Raw genomic sequence first — 19,054 nt, 5'->3', positions numbered from 1 at the left:
GTAACACGGAAAGTATTGTTCACCACCAGTCAATTTCAAGGCAACCGAGCCTAACTACAGTTTTGTTTTTCTGTACCTGTTAACCTACACTCTACAGCTTCGAGAACCAAAATCTATGGACACTTTATATGAGATTGTTTTGAGTGGTGGTAAACAATATCAGTCGAAGACTTGGCTCGCACAGTGTGCGCGGACGCCGATACAAACGCGCGCGCTTTCGCTTTCCCTCGGTTTCACTTCCACGTTTAAAGTGTGACAATTGTTTTAATTAGATCGTGAATAAAATACGACGGGTTATAAAAGACAAAATGGATTTACAAAATAATAACAAGTTTCCCTTAGAAATTAGGGATGTAGAGCCCAAGTTGGGTGCGGAATTAATGAAGTATTTTACAGGTAGGTAAATGTTTAAATATTGTTTCGGATTTATAATATATTGTAAATTTAAATTTTACTGTAAATTTAAATTGTATGTTTTTATAAATATTTTTATTTTAGAACCAATGCATACTTATTAATATTTTTAAATGTTCTCATGGCGAGTGAACGAGAAAAGGAAATTTTAACAGCTTGAATAAGGTCATGTTTCTATATGTATGTAGGTGTAGGTCAACTCTAAATTTACTGATTACTTACTTAAATAATTATTCAAACAGCATTCTTGCACCTATTTGATTTATGTAGCAGTTTAGTGCAGTTAGGTACAGTCAGCAATACTATTAGTTTAGCACCTTTGCATACTTACATGCAGAGGGGGACGGGTACCTTTTCTCTGCAACGGACTGTACTAGTAGGTAGTAGGAAAAAGGAATGGGAGATGGGAGTCCCACATAACCCTCGACGCCTCTCTAGGTCACAGGGATTATGCGTAACAGCATTACCATATCCATAGCATAGCATTTATATTCTATCTGTGAGAACCTATAATTGGCCTCCGATTGTTATACATATTGTTAATATGTTTCTTGTGCTGTTGGTTTTCCAATAAATTAATAATAAATAATAATAATCTCGTTCTCATCTTGCTAACGGCGAGTACTTGCACAGACATAATCTCGTAGCCAGGATTATTCACCAGCAACTTGCTCTTCTATACGGCCTTGTGGACCGCGAAGTACCGCGTACTACAAGTACTTACCTGCGCCTGTTCTCGAGAATGGTCGTGCCACGCTCTATTGGGATCGATCTATCATCACTGACAGAACTATTGTAGCCAATAAGCCTGACATCGTGATAATAGATCGATCGCAACGTCGGGCCGTGCTCGTTGACATCACCATCCCCCATGATGAGAATCTCGTGAAAGCCGAGAAGGACAAGTCCAGTAAGTACCTAGACTTGGCTCACGAGATAACCGCCATGTGGGATGTTGATTCGACGATCATTGTCCCGATAGTCGTTTCAGTGAACGGTCTAATAGCGAAGAGTCTCGACCAACATCTTGAGAGACTCTCGCTAGGTGGTTGGATCAAGGGTCAGATGCAGAAGGCGGTGATCTTGGACACGGCGCGGATAGTCCGCCGGTTCCTCTCTCTGCGGCCCTGACCACCGGTAGCTTGGGCCCTGCCCCGCTGCTGGCGGCACCCTAGGTTAGGTTTTTTATAATGTGTTTATATTAATTTTTATTGTTTTGTAAGTGTTTTTATATTTTACTTTTATATTCATATTATAAATAACCTAACTTAAGATGAGAAATGAATAAAGAGAATAATAATAATAGTAATATCGTAAAAAAAAGTTACTAGTAGGTTTACTGTACCTACTGTTACCTGCAATAATATGTCACTCTTCGGAGGCCGCAAAAATATGTGACAACGTACCTACACTCTTATGGCTCTACAAATAAGATCGTGTCAGATAATATAAATATGTACATTGGATGCAAAATAAAGATCTCTATCTCTATCTATCTCTATTTTTGCGGCCTTCCTTGTGAAACATATTATTGCAGGCGACTGTACTGTTTATTCACAAGTGTAAACAAATACGTTACCGCCGTACTCTATTTAATTCCGTACGGACCGGAGGCCTCACCGACCTTCCTTTTAAGGTCTTTGCCTTTTTTTTACTTAGTAAGTACCTCTCCAAAATAATAAATCATTGGTACAGTCACCAACAATACTATCATGACAGCAAGAAACGAACGCAAAAAACATACTTATAGCTAGGTACCTATTTATTATGACTCGTCGTCCTCTTGCATTAATGGATTTACAAATAGGTAAAATTCTGTCAGATATATTTGTGTACCTATTGTACTCTTAGGTAAGTATCTATTACGTACAGTCACCCGTACAATTTGGGAGTAATTGTGTATTAACTTTTTTTCATGTGCTGAAATTTGAAGCCACTTGTACGTGAAATAAATTTGAATTCAACAGCAGGCAGACTAGATAAGTTTTTTCATTTCTCATGTTCTGAAAGAGGGTCATTATTGATACGTTTCTGCACTAGAGCAGTTTAGGTTACACGTACGATTTAATTATTTTTTTTTTAATTTGGGTATAAATGGATTTGTTATACAATTTCCATTCTGATATTTGACTCCCCATTCCATAATAACGATACTTTTGCCTAAATTGTTAATTGAAAGTACCCTCAAAAATACTATAAAAATCATGTTTAAAAAAAAACACATGCATTTTACTTTCCTCGTATTCGAAAAGAAAAGTAGAGTGTTTAACACGGGTGAAAGGCATCATTTTAGCCTCGGAGTATTGGCCAAACTACCTCGGCAGAAATGAGTGCCTTTCATCCCATGGTTAACAATCTACTACATATTTATTGCTGCGTTTTGTACTCGAATTGACACATATCAACGTGTAAGTAAGTAGATATATATTTCTATCAAAGTCATTGTCCTTTATCAATGTAACCTACTTTTGTCTTGATTAAGTAGCTGTCTGCTGATTATTCACTCATTGTTTTTATGGTTCCATTTAATATTTAATATCTATTGAAGAAATGCTTGGTATACTTACCTATAGATATTGGTACATAAATACCCTTGTTCCTATAATTTTAACCTTGGGGCTGTCCATAAATTACGTCATCGATTTTTACCCCCCCCCCCTATAATCATCCAAAAATCATGCTTCAAATGACCCCATTTCCTCCTACTTCATGCTACCGTCATCCGATGTCCAGACCCCCCCCCCCTAATTTGAAATGACGTAATTTATGAATAGCCCCCTTCGATTGAGATTGAAAAATTATTTGGATATCGTAAACACACATAGGTCAGTTATTCAGCAGAAACTAACCTCCAATTTCGAACGACTACCTACTATTATCACAAATATAACCCCTCTACACCCCCCACTCTCTACAAAGCAGTTGACATATATATATTTCTAACCCTAATCCCTTAGAGAATGAAGTCCGGGACAAAAACTACCCTATATACCCCATGGTTATATTATATATATATATATATAAATGATACACACTTTGTTAAAGGTAATATTAATAATTTCACTGTTATTTTATTTATTAATAAGGTTTTTTGTAAACTAATAACTGATGGCCTCCAAATAGCACGCACGATTGGTCATAAAGGTGCACCGCCAAGAATGTACTCAACTTAAATCAAGGCTATGCGTTCGTTGCAGCAATTATTTATAGTTCCTCGGACGGCCATCGACACCATCATATTTCGCAGTAAATTGTATGCAGCCTATGCAGGCATACACCATTACTACCATTAGGTTTATTAAAACTGCGAAATGAAATACTTAAATTCTAAAACACGACTATTTTCACTTTAAGCTTTTTTTTTTAAGTTGATTTAAGCAATTCGAATTTAAATCAGAGAATGATGACTTTGATTTTATTCTGCCATCATCACCTAGTACCTAGGTAATTCCTTTATCTCGAATGTGAACTCATAAGTTTCAACCATGCTCAATTTGTGATCACTGATCATACAAAAACTTAGGTCCTGTCAACCTGACGTCAGAATGGCCGATTGCAAATTATTAACACTTGGTTTATTTGCAATATTTCTCGATTATTTGATGTTAGGTACCAAATAGTACAAAAAAGGTACTAAACTTGGAGTAACACTCGTTGTAAATAGCTATCATGGTCCTGCCGGCCTAGCCAAGGTTACAATCGCTATCGCTTCGACAACGAAAAGCTTTACATCTCTCTATCACTCTTCCATATAAGTGCGACAGTGACAGTTGCGTTTCGATCGCTACGGAGCGTAAGCTATTGACATCTTGGCTACGCGGCCTGTCATCCTGACGCTCACTCTGAAGCCATTAACATTAACAGATAGGTAGATACCGCGGAATACGGTTGTGATTATATGTTTTATTTCAACACGACTGCAGAAGGACCCCTTATAGGCTTATATTATAAGCCATGGGTCAATCGATAAAAGTAGAGTTGCGATTAATTAATTATCGAATTTGTCTGCAGGCGAGCACACCGGTTTCGTGCGAGTGGGCCCGAAAGGCTACTTTCTCCCGGACAAGTACAAGCAAGAGGCGCTGAACATCTACACCATGGAGGTGCGCCCCAGTGACATCTTCGTGGCCAGTTACCCCCGATCAGGTCAGCAATGATGTCTATGCTGTGTAGTATAAACTTAACGAGGACACGCAAAATCAACAAGCATAATTCGATCTTATGATTTTCCGTTGCAGGCATCTTCGGTATAACTTCCTACTAATTTAATTGAAAAGATTAGGTATAATGTTTTTATCTACCACTACCTACTTACCATTCTGAAAACCTGAGGCTTTTCATTTATTATAGGAATAAAGTAATTAAAATAACAATTGACGACTTATGTTTCCACTTCTGCTGGTTTGTAATGTTTTATAGGCTACATTGCATGAAAAGTTCCATGCTTTCTGCCGAATGGGGTCATACTTTTGAAATTTAAAACAAAAATATTCATAAGTACTTATACATTATTTAAGTATCCGTACTCGCTTCAGGTACCACTTGGACGCAAGAACTGGTCTGGATGGTTGCAAACGATTTGGACTATGAGAAATCCAACGCGATTCCCCTCACCGAGAGATACCCGTTTCTAGAGTAAGTGCCACAGAGATATTGTCACATAGGTATTTATATCTAGCTAGAATCTCAAGTGTAAGTCTGTGTAGACAAATTTATTTAAATTCGTAAATCACTACCACCTGAACAATACCTACTCACCAGCTAGGTGAGCTAGGCCCTTGTCAAGTTTGTAAGTTCCAGTGCTTAATTAAGGGTCGGTTGCACCGAACCTACTGCCACAACAACCCGTTAAAAAGCTTTCGCTAAACTTTATTGTATGGGAAGTTTCATAAATCTCTGCTGCGTGACGTTGATCACTCTGATAACATGTGGTTGGTGCAACTGACCCTCAGTAAACTACAAACTCGTTATCGTTTCCAGGTTCTCAATATTTGTCCACCCAGTGATGAAAGCGCGTTTCCACGAAGAAAACAGCCACAGTCCTGAGAAGCTGCGCCTACTGGAGCTTGTCTCCCAACCTGGAACAGAACAATTGGCGGAAAACACCTCGCAGCGCTTCATCAAGACTCATTTACCGATATCCCTACTCCCCCCCACGCTGTTAGACAAGGGTCGGATGGTGTATGTCGCCCGTGACCCGCGCGATGTCGCTGTGTCGTTTTACCATCTGAACAGGCTGATCAGAACACAGGGATATGTCGGGGACTTCAAAATGTATTGGAATTTCTTCATCAATGACTTGCGTGAGTACCACCTATCATATAGCCGTTAATATTCAAGTCAAAACACTTTGTCTTAAATGTGCGTCGTGTTTCAGACGTTCTATTCTTACGACAAACTACTTACTAAGAAGATAGTTACTACGTTCTTATAGCCGTGATACTTACTCAATAGAGTCGTAGGTAGGTATACCTATAAATGTGCAGTTCATTTTTCAATTCATAAAGCAGGCTATTTATATGTATAAAACCAGAAACCTGATTGCAGTGATTGCAACAGGTATAATTAAGTAAACAAGGAAATGATTCAGTTTCGCGGCACTTACCGTTTTACATTGATAAAGCTAAGAAATAACATAAAAAGATCGGAAAACTGGCACTGTTGACGGCCACCATTCTATCTACTTAATATCTTATAATTAGGTTTCTTTATTTGTCAATTTTGTTCTATTTGTCACCAGCTAAGTAACTGCTGAGATATAATAAGTACCTAGTCTAACTACGTACTTTGTGAGCATATATGACACAAAAAAAAACGTATTTACCCCCTGGAGCGCCCCAGAATTACCGTAGTATGGAACTCCTATACGTGCTGGTAAGCACACGTGTCTGTGTAGGGCGCTCCACGGGTTAAACAAGTAAGTAGGTATATGAATAAATAGCAGTCCAGACAGGGCAATTTTTCGCTCAATCTGATAATTTTTTTAATTTAGTCAGGTGGTGTGGACGCAAACACAAATTTTGACGCCAAATTTCACGTGATTCGATTGTAAGATTATGACTGATCAAATGGAGGTGCAAACAAACAAACAAACAAAAACTAAAAATAAACAGTTTGTTAGGAAATAATAAAATCTCATTAGACAGCTCCGTCCTTAGTAATATGGTAGACCAAGGTAACACTATTAGAGACATTTGTAATAAGTTTGCATTTACCTTTACAAACGAGATAGAGCAAATTAAGCATACATGTAACGATATATGGTTAGACAGAAACAAATATGTTAACAGGACGGACGTGTGTATGAGGTGGCAACCCGTGCATAGCAAAGACGTTAAACGTGTAATTAATCTAATAGATAAAAATAAAGCGCCGGGAAGCGATCTTGTACGCATGTCTGACCTGAAGCTAATCGTAGATAAAGTAAGTCCAGTCATAGCCAAATTAATTAATGTATCAGTTGCTCAACATAAATACCCTAATAAGTTAAAAGAATCTCTAGTTCGTCCAATCCATAAAAAGGGTGACCGTAAAGTATACTCAAATTATCGACCAATATCCATTCTCTCCAGTATAGATAAAATAGTTGAAAAATGTATAATCAATCAAACAAGCTCCTTCCTTCAAAAAAACAGTATATTAAATGATTGTCAACATGGTTTTCAGAGAAATAGAAGTACTGCCACTCTTTTGTCCAAATTCACTGATGAAATTAATACTTATTTAGACGATAAAAAATTTGTTGTAGCAATATTCTATGATTTTAAGAAAGCATTCGACACCTTAGATACAAACACCCTTTTAAATGGAATGGCCGAATGTGGTGTGGGGCAGCCGCTAGGGTTAGTAGCATGGGGTCTAAAACGCAACTCGCCTAAGGAGCAGCTCGTCTAAGTCGCAGAAGGTCTACTTCGCATCTCGTCTAAATAGCAGTTTGTCTAAAACGCAACTCGTCTAAAGAGCTGATCGTCTAAGTCTCAGGTGGTCTGAATCGCATTTCGTCTAAATAGCGGTTTGTCTAAAACGCAACTGGTCTACAATTTTTCTTGAGTCGCAACTCGTCTAAATAGCAAGTGGTCTACTTCGCAAGTATTAAGGACGTGGGAATTGACAATATTTCATAGATGAGTAGAATTGGCTACCTTGAGTTTTTTGAAGGTGTCAATATTATATTTTTTACCAATTTCAATTTCAATTTCAATTTCTTTATTCATAACGTAAGTTACATGTCAATTTTATTATACATATTTACATCTTATGTCTATTTTATATTAACAATAATAAGTATCTCATTTCAATAATCACATATAACATTGTTTGTATTCATAAATTCATCAAATGCGTAGAACGCCTTATCTATTAAATATTCCTTTAGCTTTCTAATAAACATATTGTCTGATAATTCTGCTGACTTCAAATTATTTGGCAAACGATTATAAATTCTAGGGAGGAGATTATTTCCATACCGATAGTAAACCTTATTACATGTAATTGTATTATTTTTATAACATGCCGTTTTTTCAAAATATTTTTTTGAATATTCATTGTGACATTTTAGTCGTTTGGTGTGGTGTATCGTGTGATGGCCTTTGCCTATCGCGAATAATGGCGTTATTAAAAAATATTATGACCTTGACGTTTGAATTGATATGACAGCTAACTAGGGGTCTATCACTTGACTGCCACAATAATCGAAAATCGGCTTTTCGCTATTAGTGTCCCTTTCATTTCACTCTAGTATACTATGTAAGATAGAGAACACGAGACGATAACACTTCGTTTTTCGGATGTTGAGAATAGAACTCCATTCTCCAGCTATGCTACGTAGAAAGATACTAACAGACATAGCTGGGCACCGTTAATCAAATGATTAACTTATAACGTTAATCGTTAATCCGTTACTTAAAATCTTAACTTCGTTAAACGTTAAAGGATGAATCTCAATTTTCGATAGAAATGTACTAATTTCTGTGGACCAAACTTTTTTTCATATTTTCTGTTAAGTATACACGTTAAGTTTCCATTAGGGCTTGCATTCCGGAATTCCGGAATTTCAAAATTCCGGAATCTCGGACAAATTTTCCGATATTACAATTCCGGAATTGATACAACTGAATACTTATCGAAAATTCCGGAATTGGATTTAAGTACTTTTTTTAGGTTTTAATACGTTTATTATTGAAAATTGTTAAGAAACTACACTATACTTGTGTTTTTTGTTATTATTAAGTGCCTCATAGTCATTTACTGAACTACCTATAGTATAGGTATTTTTTACTTTTCCGTTTGCTAAAGCAGTGGGACAATATTGGCTCATAAAAAAAAGCAAAGCGATTTACTTGCTTAGAATAGTCAGAATAGTCTGAATCCTACATAAGCGAATTTTAAGAATTGATATTGTTCGCACCTGGCTGTTGTAAATCCGCACTTAAACACTGCACTTTAAAGTTCACTTTCCTATCACTAAGCACTGTTACTTTTACTACTATACTTCACTGTATCACTGTCACTTTACTTTTGGTTACTGACTTGACCATGGAAACTGTTTGACTCCATTGTTTTTAGAAAACATACCGTTAGCTAGTTTGCATTTTAAAAAGAGACATCTAGCGATCAATTCAGTAATTAATTTAGAGTATGTACATTTATGCGGCAATTTTAAATCTCAACATCCTCCGCCGCCAAGGAAGTATTCCTTGATTACTAGTTAGGAAGTCGACACAGCTTGGTAATCGGCCGTTGTGTAATCCCGAAAGCTGTACGAATGTCATACATACGAGTCAATCCATCAGTGCCAGGGTACTTCTTAAGTACTCTACCTACTCTCCAGTTCGCTGGTGGAAATCTTCCATCTTTGATCAATACCAGTTCTCCAACTTCTAAATCCTTCTTAGGTGTATTCCATTTTGGACGCAATTGCAAACGAGAAAGGTATTCGCTTTGCCATTTAACCCAAAAATCTCGTAGCATTCGTTGGGTCAACTGCCATCTCGATAAGCTGGATATGTTACTCTGCTCATTACTGCGATCTGGTAAGCAAATCAAGGGTTCGCCGACCAGAAAATGTCCAGGTGTCAAATAATCTAAATCATCGCCTAATGGAGCCAATGGACGTGAGTTAAGACACGCTTCAACTTGCGAAAGGACCGTATAAAATTCTTCGAACGTCAGGGTTGCGTCTTGCATTATTCTTTTCAGATGATATTTCGTCGATTTTACACCGGCCTCCCATAGTCCTCCAAAGTTTGGTGCTCCAGGGGGAATATATCTCCAACGAGTTCCTCTGTCGTCTAAACTTTTGAGTAAGTCTTCTAGGATTTCGTTGCGACCTTGTTGCCACATCTTCAATAGTTCTTTTTCAGCTGCAACGAATGTTGTACCATGATCACTCCAGAGTTCCTTGCAATGACCACGCCTAGACACAAATCTTTTGAAAGCAGCGATAAACGCTTCTGTGGTCATATCGCTGACTAGTTCCAAATGTATGGCTTTGGTAGACATACACACAAATAAAGCAATATATGCCTTGTATGTCTTAGCTCCTCGACCTTTACTCATTCTGCATGTGATGGGACCGGCAAAGTCAACACCGCTGATAAGGAAAGGGCGGGAAGGCTTCACTCGAACTACCGGTAAGTTTCCCATCAACTGAGTATTTGTTTTCGCATTGTATCTTGCACACGTTATACACTTCTTGTAAAACTGCCTTATTGAAGAACCTCCTTTAATAATCCAGTATTTGCTTCTCAAATATGGTGTCATGAGATGCGGCCCTCCATGAAGAGTGTTTTTGTGAGAATCTTCCAACAAAACAGGTAACAATACGTTGTTTTTAGTTATAATAATAGGATGCTTTTGATCCATACTCAACTCTGCGTGTTTCAGTCTTCCTCCTAATCTCAAAAGACCTTTATCATCCAGATAAGGTGTGAATTGCAGTAGACGACTGCTTTTCTTAATAGTTTTTCCACTTTTCAGGTGATCAATCTCTTCAGGAAATTCTATCTCTTGGGACATCTTTAAACACAAGGTAAGTGCTTCATCTTTTTCTTCACAGGTTATATGTTTACTAATATTCTTTTCTCTTTTCAGGATCTTCAGCCATCTTCTACAATACGAAATCACGTCCAGAAGTTTTTGCAGTGACGAGTATTTCTTCAGTAAGGTAAGCTTTTCAGAGTCTGTTTCTATGGTTGTTGTCTTACATTTTACTAACAAGCGTTTCTCTAATTCTGTTTCAGGTATGGAGTCGACGGGTATGGTGAATTCAGGTTCATGTAAGAATTCCGGACCATTGAACCATAACTGATTTTGTTTCAGCTTGCTGGGTGACAGACCTCTGGAAGCTGGATCTGCTGGGTTATCCTTGGTATTGACATATAACCAGTGTGTGTCTAAATTGCTCCTTATGTCAATCACTCTATTCTTGACATAGGGTGTCCATCTGTTAGGATCTCCTTTTATCCAGGCTAAAACCAACGCATGATGTGGAAGGTAGACTGTTTTCTCATCTTTCTCAGGCTTGCCTACCGGTTCCATGTGTTTCAAGGTAAGGTACTCTTTAATCACGTTATCGTACTCAGTTTTCAATTTGCTGTTGTGTGCTAACTTCCTCTCTAGACATTCAAATCTTTTGACAGCAATTGAACGGGAATTTTCGGGAACAATCGGTGTATCTCGTACGAATGGTAGTCCAACAATGAATCTTCCATCCTCATCTCTCGCTAGTGTTTTCTCATAAATCTCTTCAGCTCTTTTCTCTAGAGGTGTCAGAGTGTCTTTGCTCTCATTATCTAGCGTCTCCGATTCCCAAAATCTTTGCAGCATGTTGTCTAGACTCACACTCAAATGCATGCTAACAATTCTTCCACTCTTCCCGTGCTCTTCAGCGGGTGCTCCGCCCGAAATTATCCATCCGAATAACGTCTGTTGCGCTATCGGTGATCCTGGTTTGCCCTTGATGACTCCACTCATTAAAATGTCTGTATAGACATGCACACCAAGTAACAAATCTATCTCTCCAGGATTGTAGTATGTAGGATCAGCTAACTCCAAGCCATGTAGTTGAGACCATTGTTCTTTATCGATCTTCGTAACAGGCATTATGTCAGTAACTTTTTTTGACACGTAGGCGGTGCAGTTTAGCTTGTAGCTCTCGTTAATTCTCGACACAATTTGTATCTCCGCCGCGTGCTTGATTGGAGTCGACATCTTCGCAACACCTGTCACTTGACCCTCCACCCTTGTTCGTTTGAGTTGTAGTTTGTTGACTGTTTCCTCTGATATAAATGACTCTTCCGAACATGGATCTATGAGTGCTCGAACTACTTGTGCTCCTCTGTTTGTCATAATATTCACTAGTGCTGTAGCTAAAAGAGTAACCCGTCTCTGAGAGGCACAGTGAGATACTATGTTGATTGTTGGTGTAGCTTGCTCTTTGTTTTCTTTCTCTGGTTTTTCTACGAGTGATACAGTGTTAGGTTTCGTAACGTGCAATAGTGTGTGATGCTTTCTCTTACAACGCAGGCATGAAGTATTACGCTTGCAAAATCTCACGCTATGTCCAGGCCGTAGACAGTTGAAGCAAAGACCCCTTGTTTGAACCTCCTTGGATCGTTGCTCGGGATCCAATTTAGCAAACTCCTTGCAGTTGTAGATAAAATGATCTTCGTTACAGAAACCGCATTGATGGTTGGAGTCTGTGGTACTGCTAGGCGTAGCAGTTGCATGGAACGTCTTGGCTCTAACTTGAGGCTTCTCTTTTGGGTGCGCAGTTTGAACCATCTCCAAAACTCTAAATCTTCCCTCCAAAAATTTGCTGAATTGTTCCAATGTCGGCAAGTCTTCCACAGATAATGACTTCAGATCCTCTTCCCAGTGCTTGTGTGACTCCGTATCTAACTTGTGCACCAATAGATGTATTATGATTGGATCCCAGTTATCGATACTAATGTCATTGTTCTTCAAGCTGTTCAGACATTCTGTAGAAATATCCAGCAATTCTTTGACACCTTTGGCAGATTCAACGCTCAGTTTCTTTTGACCCAAAAATCTATTCAAAATTGAGTTAACCATAATCCTCTTGTTATTGTATCTGTTGTGTAAGGTATTCCATGCTACTTCATAATTTTTCTCAGTAATTTGAATGTGCTTTAGCAGTTGTTCAGCTTCGCCACTAAGACTACTCTTCAAATAGTGCAATTTCTGCACTGGGCTCAATGAACTCTGATTATGAATGAGAGATGTGTAGAGATCCTTGAAAGTCCCCCAATCATTGTAATTTCCATTGAACTGTGGTATATTAATCTTAGGTAGCTTAACTTCCTGGCTCTGTGGTCTGATGGATTGCTTCTCCGTTCCTGATGTATGACTCGTTTGCTCTCCTTCTAATTTCGCAAGTATCTCCGCTTTGGTGTCTATATACAACTCTTCTCCATTGTCGTATATCTCTTGCGTAAAATATTCGTGACTATTTCGTTGTTCTGTTGTCGCTATCTTCACTATCTCTCGGTGAGTGTTTTGAAAAACTTCCCAAAGTTTGTCTAAATTCTCCACTCTGACTTGCAAGTATGACTTGGTAAGTCTCGCCTTGGGACACTTCTTGAAGTTTGTAGCCGTTTTCTGAAGAAGATGTAAGTTATCCGCTTGTACTACGAATAAGGCTTCCATTTTGACTGAGTCCAAATTCCAAGAATTTTCTAAGTTCCAAACTTCTAAGACACAAGTTAGTGAAAAATATTCAAAGTCTTTTAATCACAGAATTTTTCTATGTTCTAAATTCTATGAAAATTTTCTAAGTCTCGGATACTCGAAAATTAGACTATGTTCAGAACACTACGAAATATTCTAAGTCCCAAATATCGCGGAAAATTTTACAAGTTCAAATAAACGGAACGATCTTACTCAATTATAGTCCTTAGTGCAATCCGATAGAGTCCACTTTGCACTGCACTATCACTCGCGTCACAGCCTGATCCGACTCGAATAGGACCAAATGTTCGCACCTGGCTGTTGTAAATCCGCACTTAAACACTGCACTTTAAAGTTCACTTTCCTATCACTAAGCACTGTTACTTTTACTACTATACTTCACTGTATCACTGTCACTTTACTTTTGGTTACTGACTTGACCATGGAAACTGTTTGACTCCATTGTTTTTAGAAAACATACCGTTAGCTAGTTTGCATTTTAAAAAGAGACATCTAGCGATCAATTCAGTAATTAATTTAGAGTATGTACATTTATGCGGCAATTTTAAATCTCAACAGATATTTAAAAATATTTGGTCTCTTTATCTTCGATTCAGAGAGAATATTAGGTTAGAAAAGTAGGAAGCTATTATATTTAACTATTTCATAAAATTATGCATATAATGGTTTGCTAGCAACTATAGTTTCGCCAAATAAATACCCCGTATCATAGAAGTGAATAAAAGTAACCATTTTAATAAGGTGGTAAAATAAGAGATGAAAAAAAAAACGTAGCTACCTACTTCAAATTAAATTTCTCTTAAACAATACTAACTTTAATAAACATAAAGTATCAGAATTCCACATTTTTTGTTGTTTTTTACTAAAAAATCTAATAAAAATATGATAAACCCTAATTCCAGAACCAGTTCCGGAATTCCGGAATTGGAATACAATATCGAAAATCAGTTCCGGAATTGGAAACCATCCGATATTGCAAAGTAGACCACTTGCTATTTAGACGAGTTGCGACTCAAGAAAAATTGTAGACCAGTTGCGTTTTAGACAAACCGCTATTTAGACGAAATGCGATTCAGACCACCTGCGACTTAGACGATCAGCTCTTTAGACGAGTTGCGTTTTAGACAAACTGCTATTTAGACGAGATGCGAAGTAGACCTTCTGCGACTTAGACGAGCTGCTCCTTAGGCGAGTTGCGTTTTAGACCCCATGCTACTAACCCAGCCGCTAAACAAATGGTTTCGCGACTATCTCACATCACGTTCATACCGAGTAAAGATTGATGACGACCTAAGTGATGAGACACTGGTACATTGTGGAGTACCACAGGGTTCCGTATGTGGCCCCGTGTGTTACTTAATGCATGTAAATAGATTATGTGGAGTTCTGCGAAACTGTTCCGCACACATGTTTGCTGACGACCTATGCACCCTACGCGCAGGAACCAATATGATAGAAACTTGTCGTCTAGTCCAACAAGACATAAACTCAGTAGTAAAGTGGTCACATGACAATGGCATTATATTGAATTCAGATAAAGCTAAGCTCCTAATTATACAATCGCCATATCTAAGCCCAACAGAAATGCCACTCCCTATGTATACCCATAGCTTTACTTGCCTTCATAATAACTTACACGATTGCCATTGTAGACCAATAGAAAAAGTTGATTGTGTTACATATTTAGGTGTTAAAGTAGATTCCGCATTTTCTTGGCAACAACATATAAATTATATCTGTAGCAAACTTAGAATTTTATTAGGAAAAATTTTACCACCTTAGCTTTAAAGTACCAATTAATGTATTAAAGTGCTTAACACTTTGCAATAGTTGATTCCGTGTTAAGCTATGCCCTTGATTGCTATGGTCTCACTTTTAAATCGTATATAGATAAAGTAGAAGCGCTACAAATTAGATTCTTAAAGTTACTCGTCAATAAAAAAACTAGAAACAGTTGTAAAGGTAATTATAATAAACTATTTAAAATTTGTAAAATACTCCCGGTCAGCTTAAAACACAAATACCTCTTAGCAATTAACAACCACAGCAATAAGGAGCATATCTCGACACGAGTAGAACATAAACATAATACAAGATCAGCGGCTGTGCGAAAATATGAAATACCCCGCGTCACCAATTATTACGGAGACCGAACTCTAAAAAAAAGGTTGCCATATTTTTTAAACAGTCTTCCAGAAAATATCAGGCTCGAGCCTAGCTCGAGCCCAAAAACAGCAATCAAGCAGCACCTATTAAATATGCTTGGGTGACAATTGTATGCCTGCAAATGTCACCCAAGTAAAGTAAGGTATATCTGATTATATTAGTTAAGTGTATGATGTTAGTTTTTATAATATTTTACATTGATTACGTATGTAAGTAATTATATAAGAGACTCGCACCTGCAGACAAACTGTGTAAACAGTTTTGCAGGGAACTGAATTAGATCGTAAGGTTATTTCTTGTATTAATAATAGTAATAAATAAATAATAATAGACGAAATAATGCCATTTTCGACGCTAGTAAGCGCGTTTGGGGGCTTTATTTTAAATTTCGAGCGCTCGAATGTTACCATAAATCTAAAATTGGTGGATAAATTATGTACTTACGTGTGGATAGTTGATGAGAATTCATAAAAATGCTAAAAATGCCTCCAAATGCGCTTACTGGCGTCGATGACGTTGTTGCTTCTAGCTGCACCTCCAATTGATCGGTCATAATGTCTTCTTACAATCGAATCAAGTGGAATCGGCACTTGTGGCAAAAAATTTGCTGATGATAACAAGAAATAACTCAAAATGTAGTCAATATGATGGGTGCTGAGAAAGGGGCGGCTACAGGGTCTTGGGCTGCAAAGACTGCAAATCCGCCACTGTTAATGTTTGTTTACACATTGCAGACCATTGGACGCCATACTTCGAACACCTTAAAGAAGCGTGGCAGAAGAGGCATCATCCTCGCATGTTGTTTTTGTTCTATGAAGAGCTCACTAAGGTCAGACTCACGTCATATACTTAAATGCCCATACATTTGATTGTTTCCGGTCATATTTTTAATTAACTCGACATTGCCTCGAGAGTTTTTTATACCTACACCTAAAGGTGCGTTCAGTTCAGATCTAGAATGTGCGCTGCGACGCGAATGCGCGCATTTTTATGTTTGCTTCAGATTCCGCGCCTAAAGTAATTAGAGTAACTTAAGCAAGGATCGCATAAAGCGCGCAATCTATCATATCGTATAATCAATGACCAACTAAGAACAATACAGAGTGAGCGCTAGAGGGGGAATTTTGAAATATCTCTGCAAAGGTTAATTTAGCGTATAACTTTCAGGATTTACCAGCGGCCGTCCGTCGCGTCGCTGCTTTCCTCGACAAGCAGTACTCTGACGAAGAGATAGCTAAGCTCTGCGAGCACCTGAGCATCGACAGCTTCAAGAATAACAAGTCCGTTAACTATGACGTCATGAAGGAGCTTGGCATTCTCATACCGGGAGAGCAAGGGTTCATTCGGAAAGGTACGTCCGGTAGATGAGCTGAGTTTTTATATCCTAGTCCCAGATACTGAACTGACAGTACGATTGGCCAAATTTCTATCTATCACTTTGCTTTTGTACTAATTTCACAGATCGGTTGGACCAATTGAACGGTCATTTATATTCTATCTGATATTTGGCTTCGTCTTCGACAGCGTTGTGACAAGATTGGAAATCCGCTGCCATTTAGGGCCGCGTTTTTTGTGCACAAGGAAGCTAACTAGAGTCCTAATTTAGACAATCCATCTCATGGAAAAAATTGTAATAAGTATTATTAGAGGAGGTTGCACCAAACCGTCTGTCGCGTCTTTCGCAAAATTTCACGGGATGGGATTTTTCAGTTCTTAGTTGAGTGAAGTTGATCAGTCTGTTAAGTGTTGTTGGTGCAACTGGCCCTTAGCGTTTACTATAAATATATTTGATTGGTTGCAGGTAAGGCTGGCGGCTGGCGCGACTACTTCGACGAGGAAATGACGCAGCAGGCAGATCGTTGGATCGCCGACAACCTCAAGGATTCTGACTTTCGTTTCCCGCATTTCTCTATTTAGACAATACCTATCCATGTGATGTTAATTAAGTGATAACTGATATTGATAAACTAAGTGTACCTAGTTAATACAAAGGAATAGTGTTGTAAATAGTTTGGTAAGAAAAAGGCTTGTAAGAGGATGTATAATCATTTATTCGAATAAAATGTTCTATTTTAGTTATTTCTTTGTAACACCATGATTATTTAAGTTTACATAATATGTAAGTACAGTAGCAATTAAACAACATCTAATCCTTAAGCCTCGCGTAAAAAACAACCGCATCACTAGAATTTTCATAAATAAAACAATGTCTCAGTCCTTCCTCACGTTTTTATTTAAATAATACGGTTATACAAAGATAATAAATTAAAAGCCAGATTTTAAATCAATCATTCGTTGGTAATATAAAATTCTAAAAACAGACTCATATCATAATAATGAATAATAACCGTTGCGGGGTTCGGCCCGCGTAACGAACCGGCGACGTACGTCTATAAAGCGACTCTAATATACCCCGGGAACACGTTCCCGCACCTAACGCGTCAACTATCATACACTTATAGAAAATCACAAAATTCAAGCGGAAATAATAGGAATCGATCACTGGGGCGTTCCGAGATCGAGGCTCCCGCCACCGCGGGCGGCCTGAGTGAACCTTAACGTCGAGTGTGTACTCTGCGGCGACCTGGCGACGCGCGCTCACGCGATCACGTCCGGCAGCAGCGCGTTGTCGGCGGCCGGCGGCGACGGCGGCGGCTTCAGCTCGTCGCCGGCGCCGTCGCCGTTCACGAGCCCGTTGGTGGGCTTCACAAGCGGCTTCTTGGGTACGCTCTTTACTGCTGATGTCTTGCTTGCGGGAGCCGTCTGAAATGTCAAACAAAAATATACATAAAAAAATGTACTACAGCAGGAATCGTAAGTGACGTTTTCAACCAAAAAGTACCACATTGTCGGTTGTCGATAAGGTTGATTTCAAATAGAAGCTACGTATACGGAAATAGCGCCTTATTGACAACCGTAAATAAGTACCCCTTTGGTTGAGAATGGCACAATTAAAAAGAAAATTTATGGATGAACAATGATGTGAAAAGACCTAGGCAGGCCTATGGAACTCGCCGCGCGAGCTCGGATTAATACCTGCGTTCACGGTAGACAAGCAAGCCAGCATGGTATAATAATATACTCCGCCTGGTACTCCATTCCGAGATTCGCGTATGACCCAACTGACACGCGCCTACGTCATCATGTTGTTTACAGGTTCTCAAACTTTGTAATGTGGGAGAATTTTAACCAACGGTGAAAATTATTTTAACGGCATTAATTTTAAGTTATTCATGTAGAAACATAGTAAAATAAAACAAATCTAATGTATTAAATTAAACTTTATTTATCTATACAAGACAAACGTTTAAAAAACTAATTCACAGTTACACATTAATTACCAAGCTTACGACGTGAAAAGTTTGGAAAACACTGCGACTGCTGACACTGAGCGAGAAGGAAATAACAATTAACACGCGTTCGACAAGGATGACGGTCAGGGCATGAAGTTATCTAGATCCGAATTGTCAAATGTGCACAGAGCTATCCTGTGTTGCCAGTAGTATAAACAGAATTACCCGAAAGTCTGAAATTTCTTTCGTGACTCGGAAGATATTGCTAACGAGTAATTAAAAATGACGTGTTATTGTAAAATTTAAGCTAAAATACATATAAATGAAAATTATAAAATTATAAAGAAATATTTTAACTTATTAACCATAGGTATAATGTACCCATGTAACATGTTATGTTGAAATAAAGTGGCAATGTTATTGTGACGTAGGCCCGTGTCACTCTGGGAATGGAAGACCATGTTTTATTA

At 38.2% G+C, this 19,054-nt stretch overlaps 2 protein-coding genes across 2 annotated transcripts in view; one reads left to right on the top strand and one right to left on the bottom strand.

The window, feature by feature from the left end:
• Positions 1-153: 153 nt before the first annotated feature.
• On the top strand, positions 154-17,512 carry LOC134792947 (luciferin sulfotransferase-like). Its single transcript, XM_063764425.1, has 7 exons — positions 154-396; positions 4,426-4,560; positions 4,950-5,049; positions 5,395-5,717; positions 16,026-16,120; positions 16,459-16,642; positions 17,093-17,512. Exons 1-7 carry the CDS (start codon positions 309-311, stop codon positions 17,206-17,208), a joined length of 1,041 nt encoding a protein of 346 aa, XP_063620495.1. The 5' UTR covers positions 154-308; the 3' UTR covers positions 17,209-17,512.
• Positions 17,503-19,054, bottom strand: part of LOC134793061 (uncharacterized) — a 148,597-nt gene continuing 147,045 nt past the window's right edge. The window contains exon 15 of the mRNA XM_063764585.1: positions 17,503-18,054. Within this exon, the coding sequence (XP_063620655.1) occupies positions 17,890-18,054 (165 nt within the window). The 3' untranslated portion in view covers positions 17,503-17,889. The remainder of the gene's footprint in view (positions 18,055-19,054) is intronic.

Source organism: Cydia splendana, chromosome 8, assembly GCF_910591565.1.
Source record: "Cydia splendana chromosome 8, ilCydSple1.2, whole genome shotgun sequence".
Taxonomy (NCBI): domain Eukaryota; kingdom Metazoa; phylum Arthropoda; class Insecta; order Lepidoptera; family Tortricidae; genus Cydia; species Cydia splendana.
The sequence above is the reverse complement of the archived record's forward strand: the minus strand, read 5'-3'. Positions and strand labels throughout refer to the sequence as shown.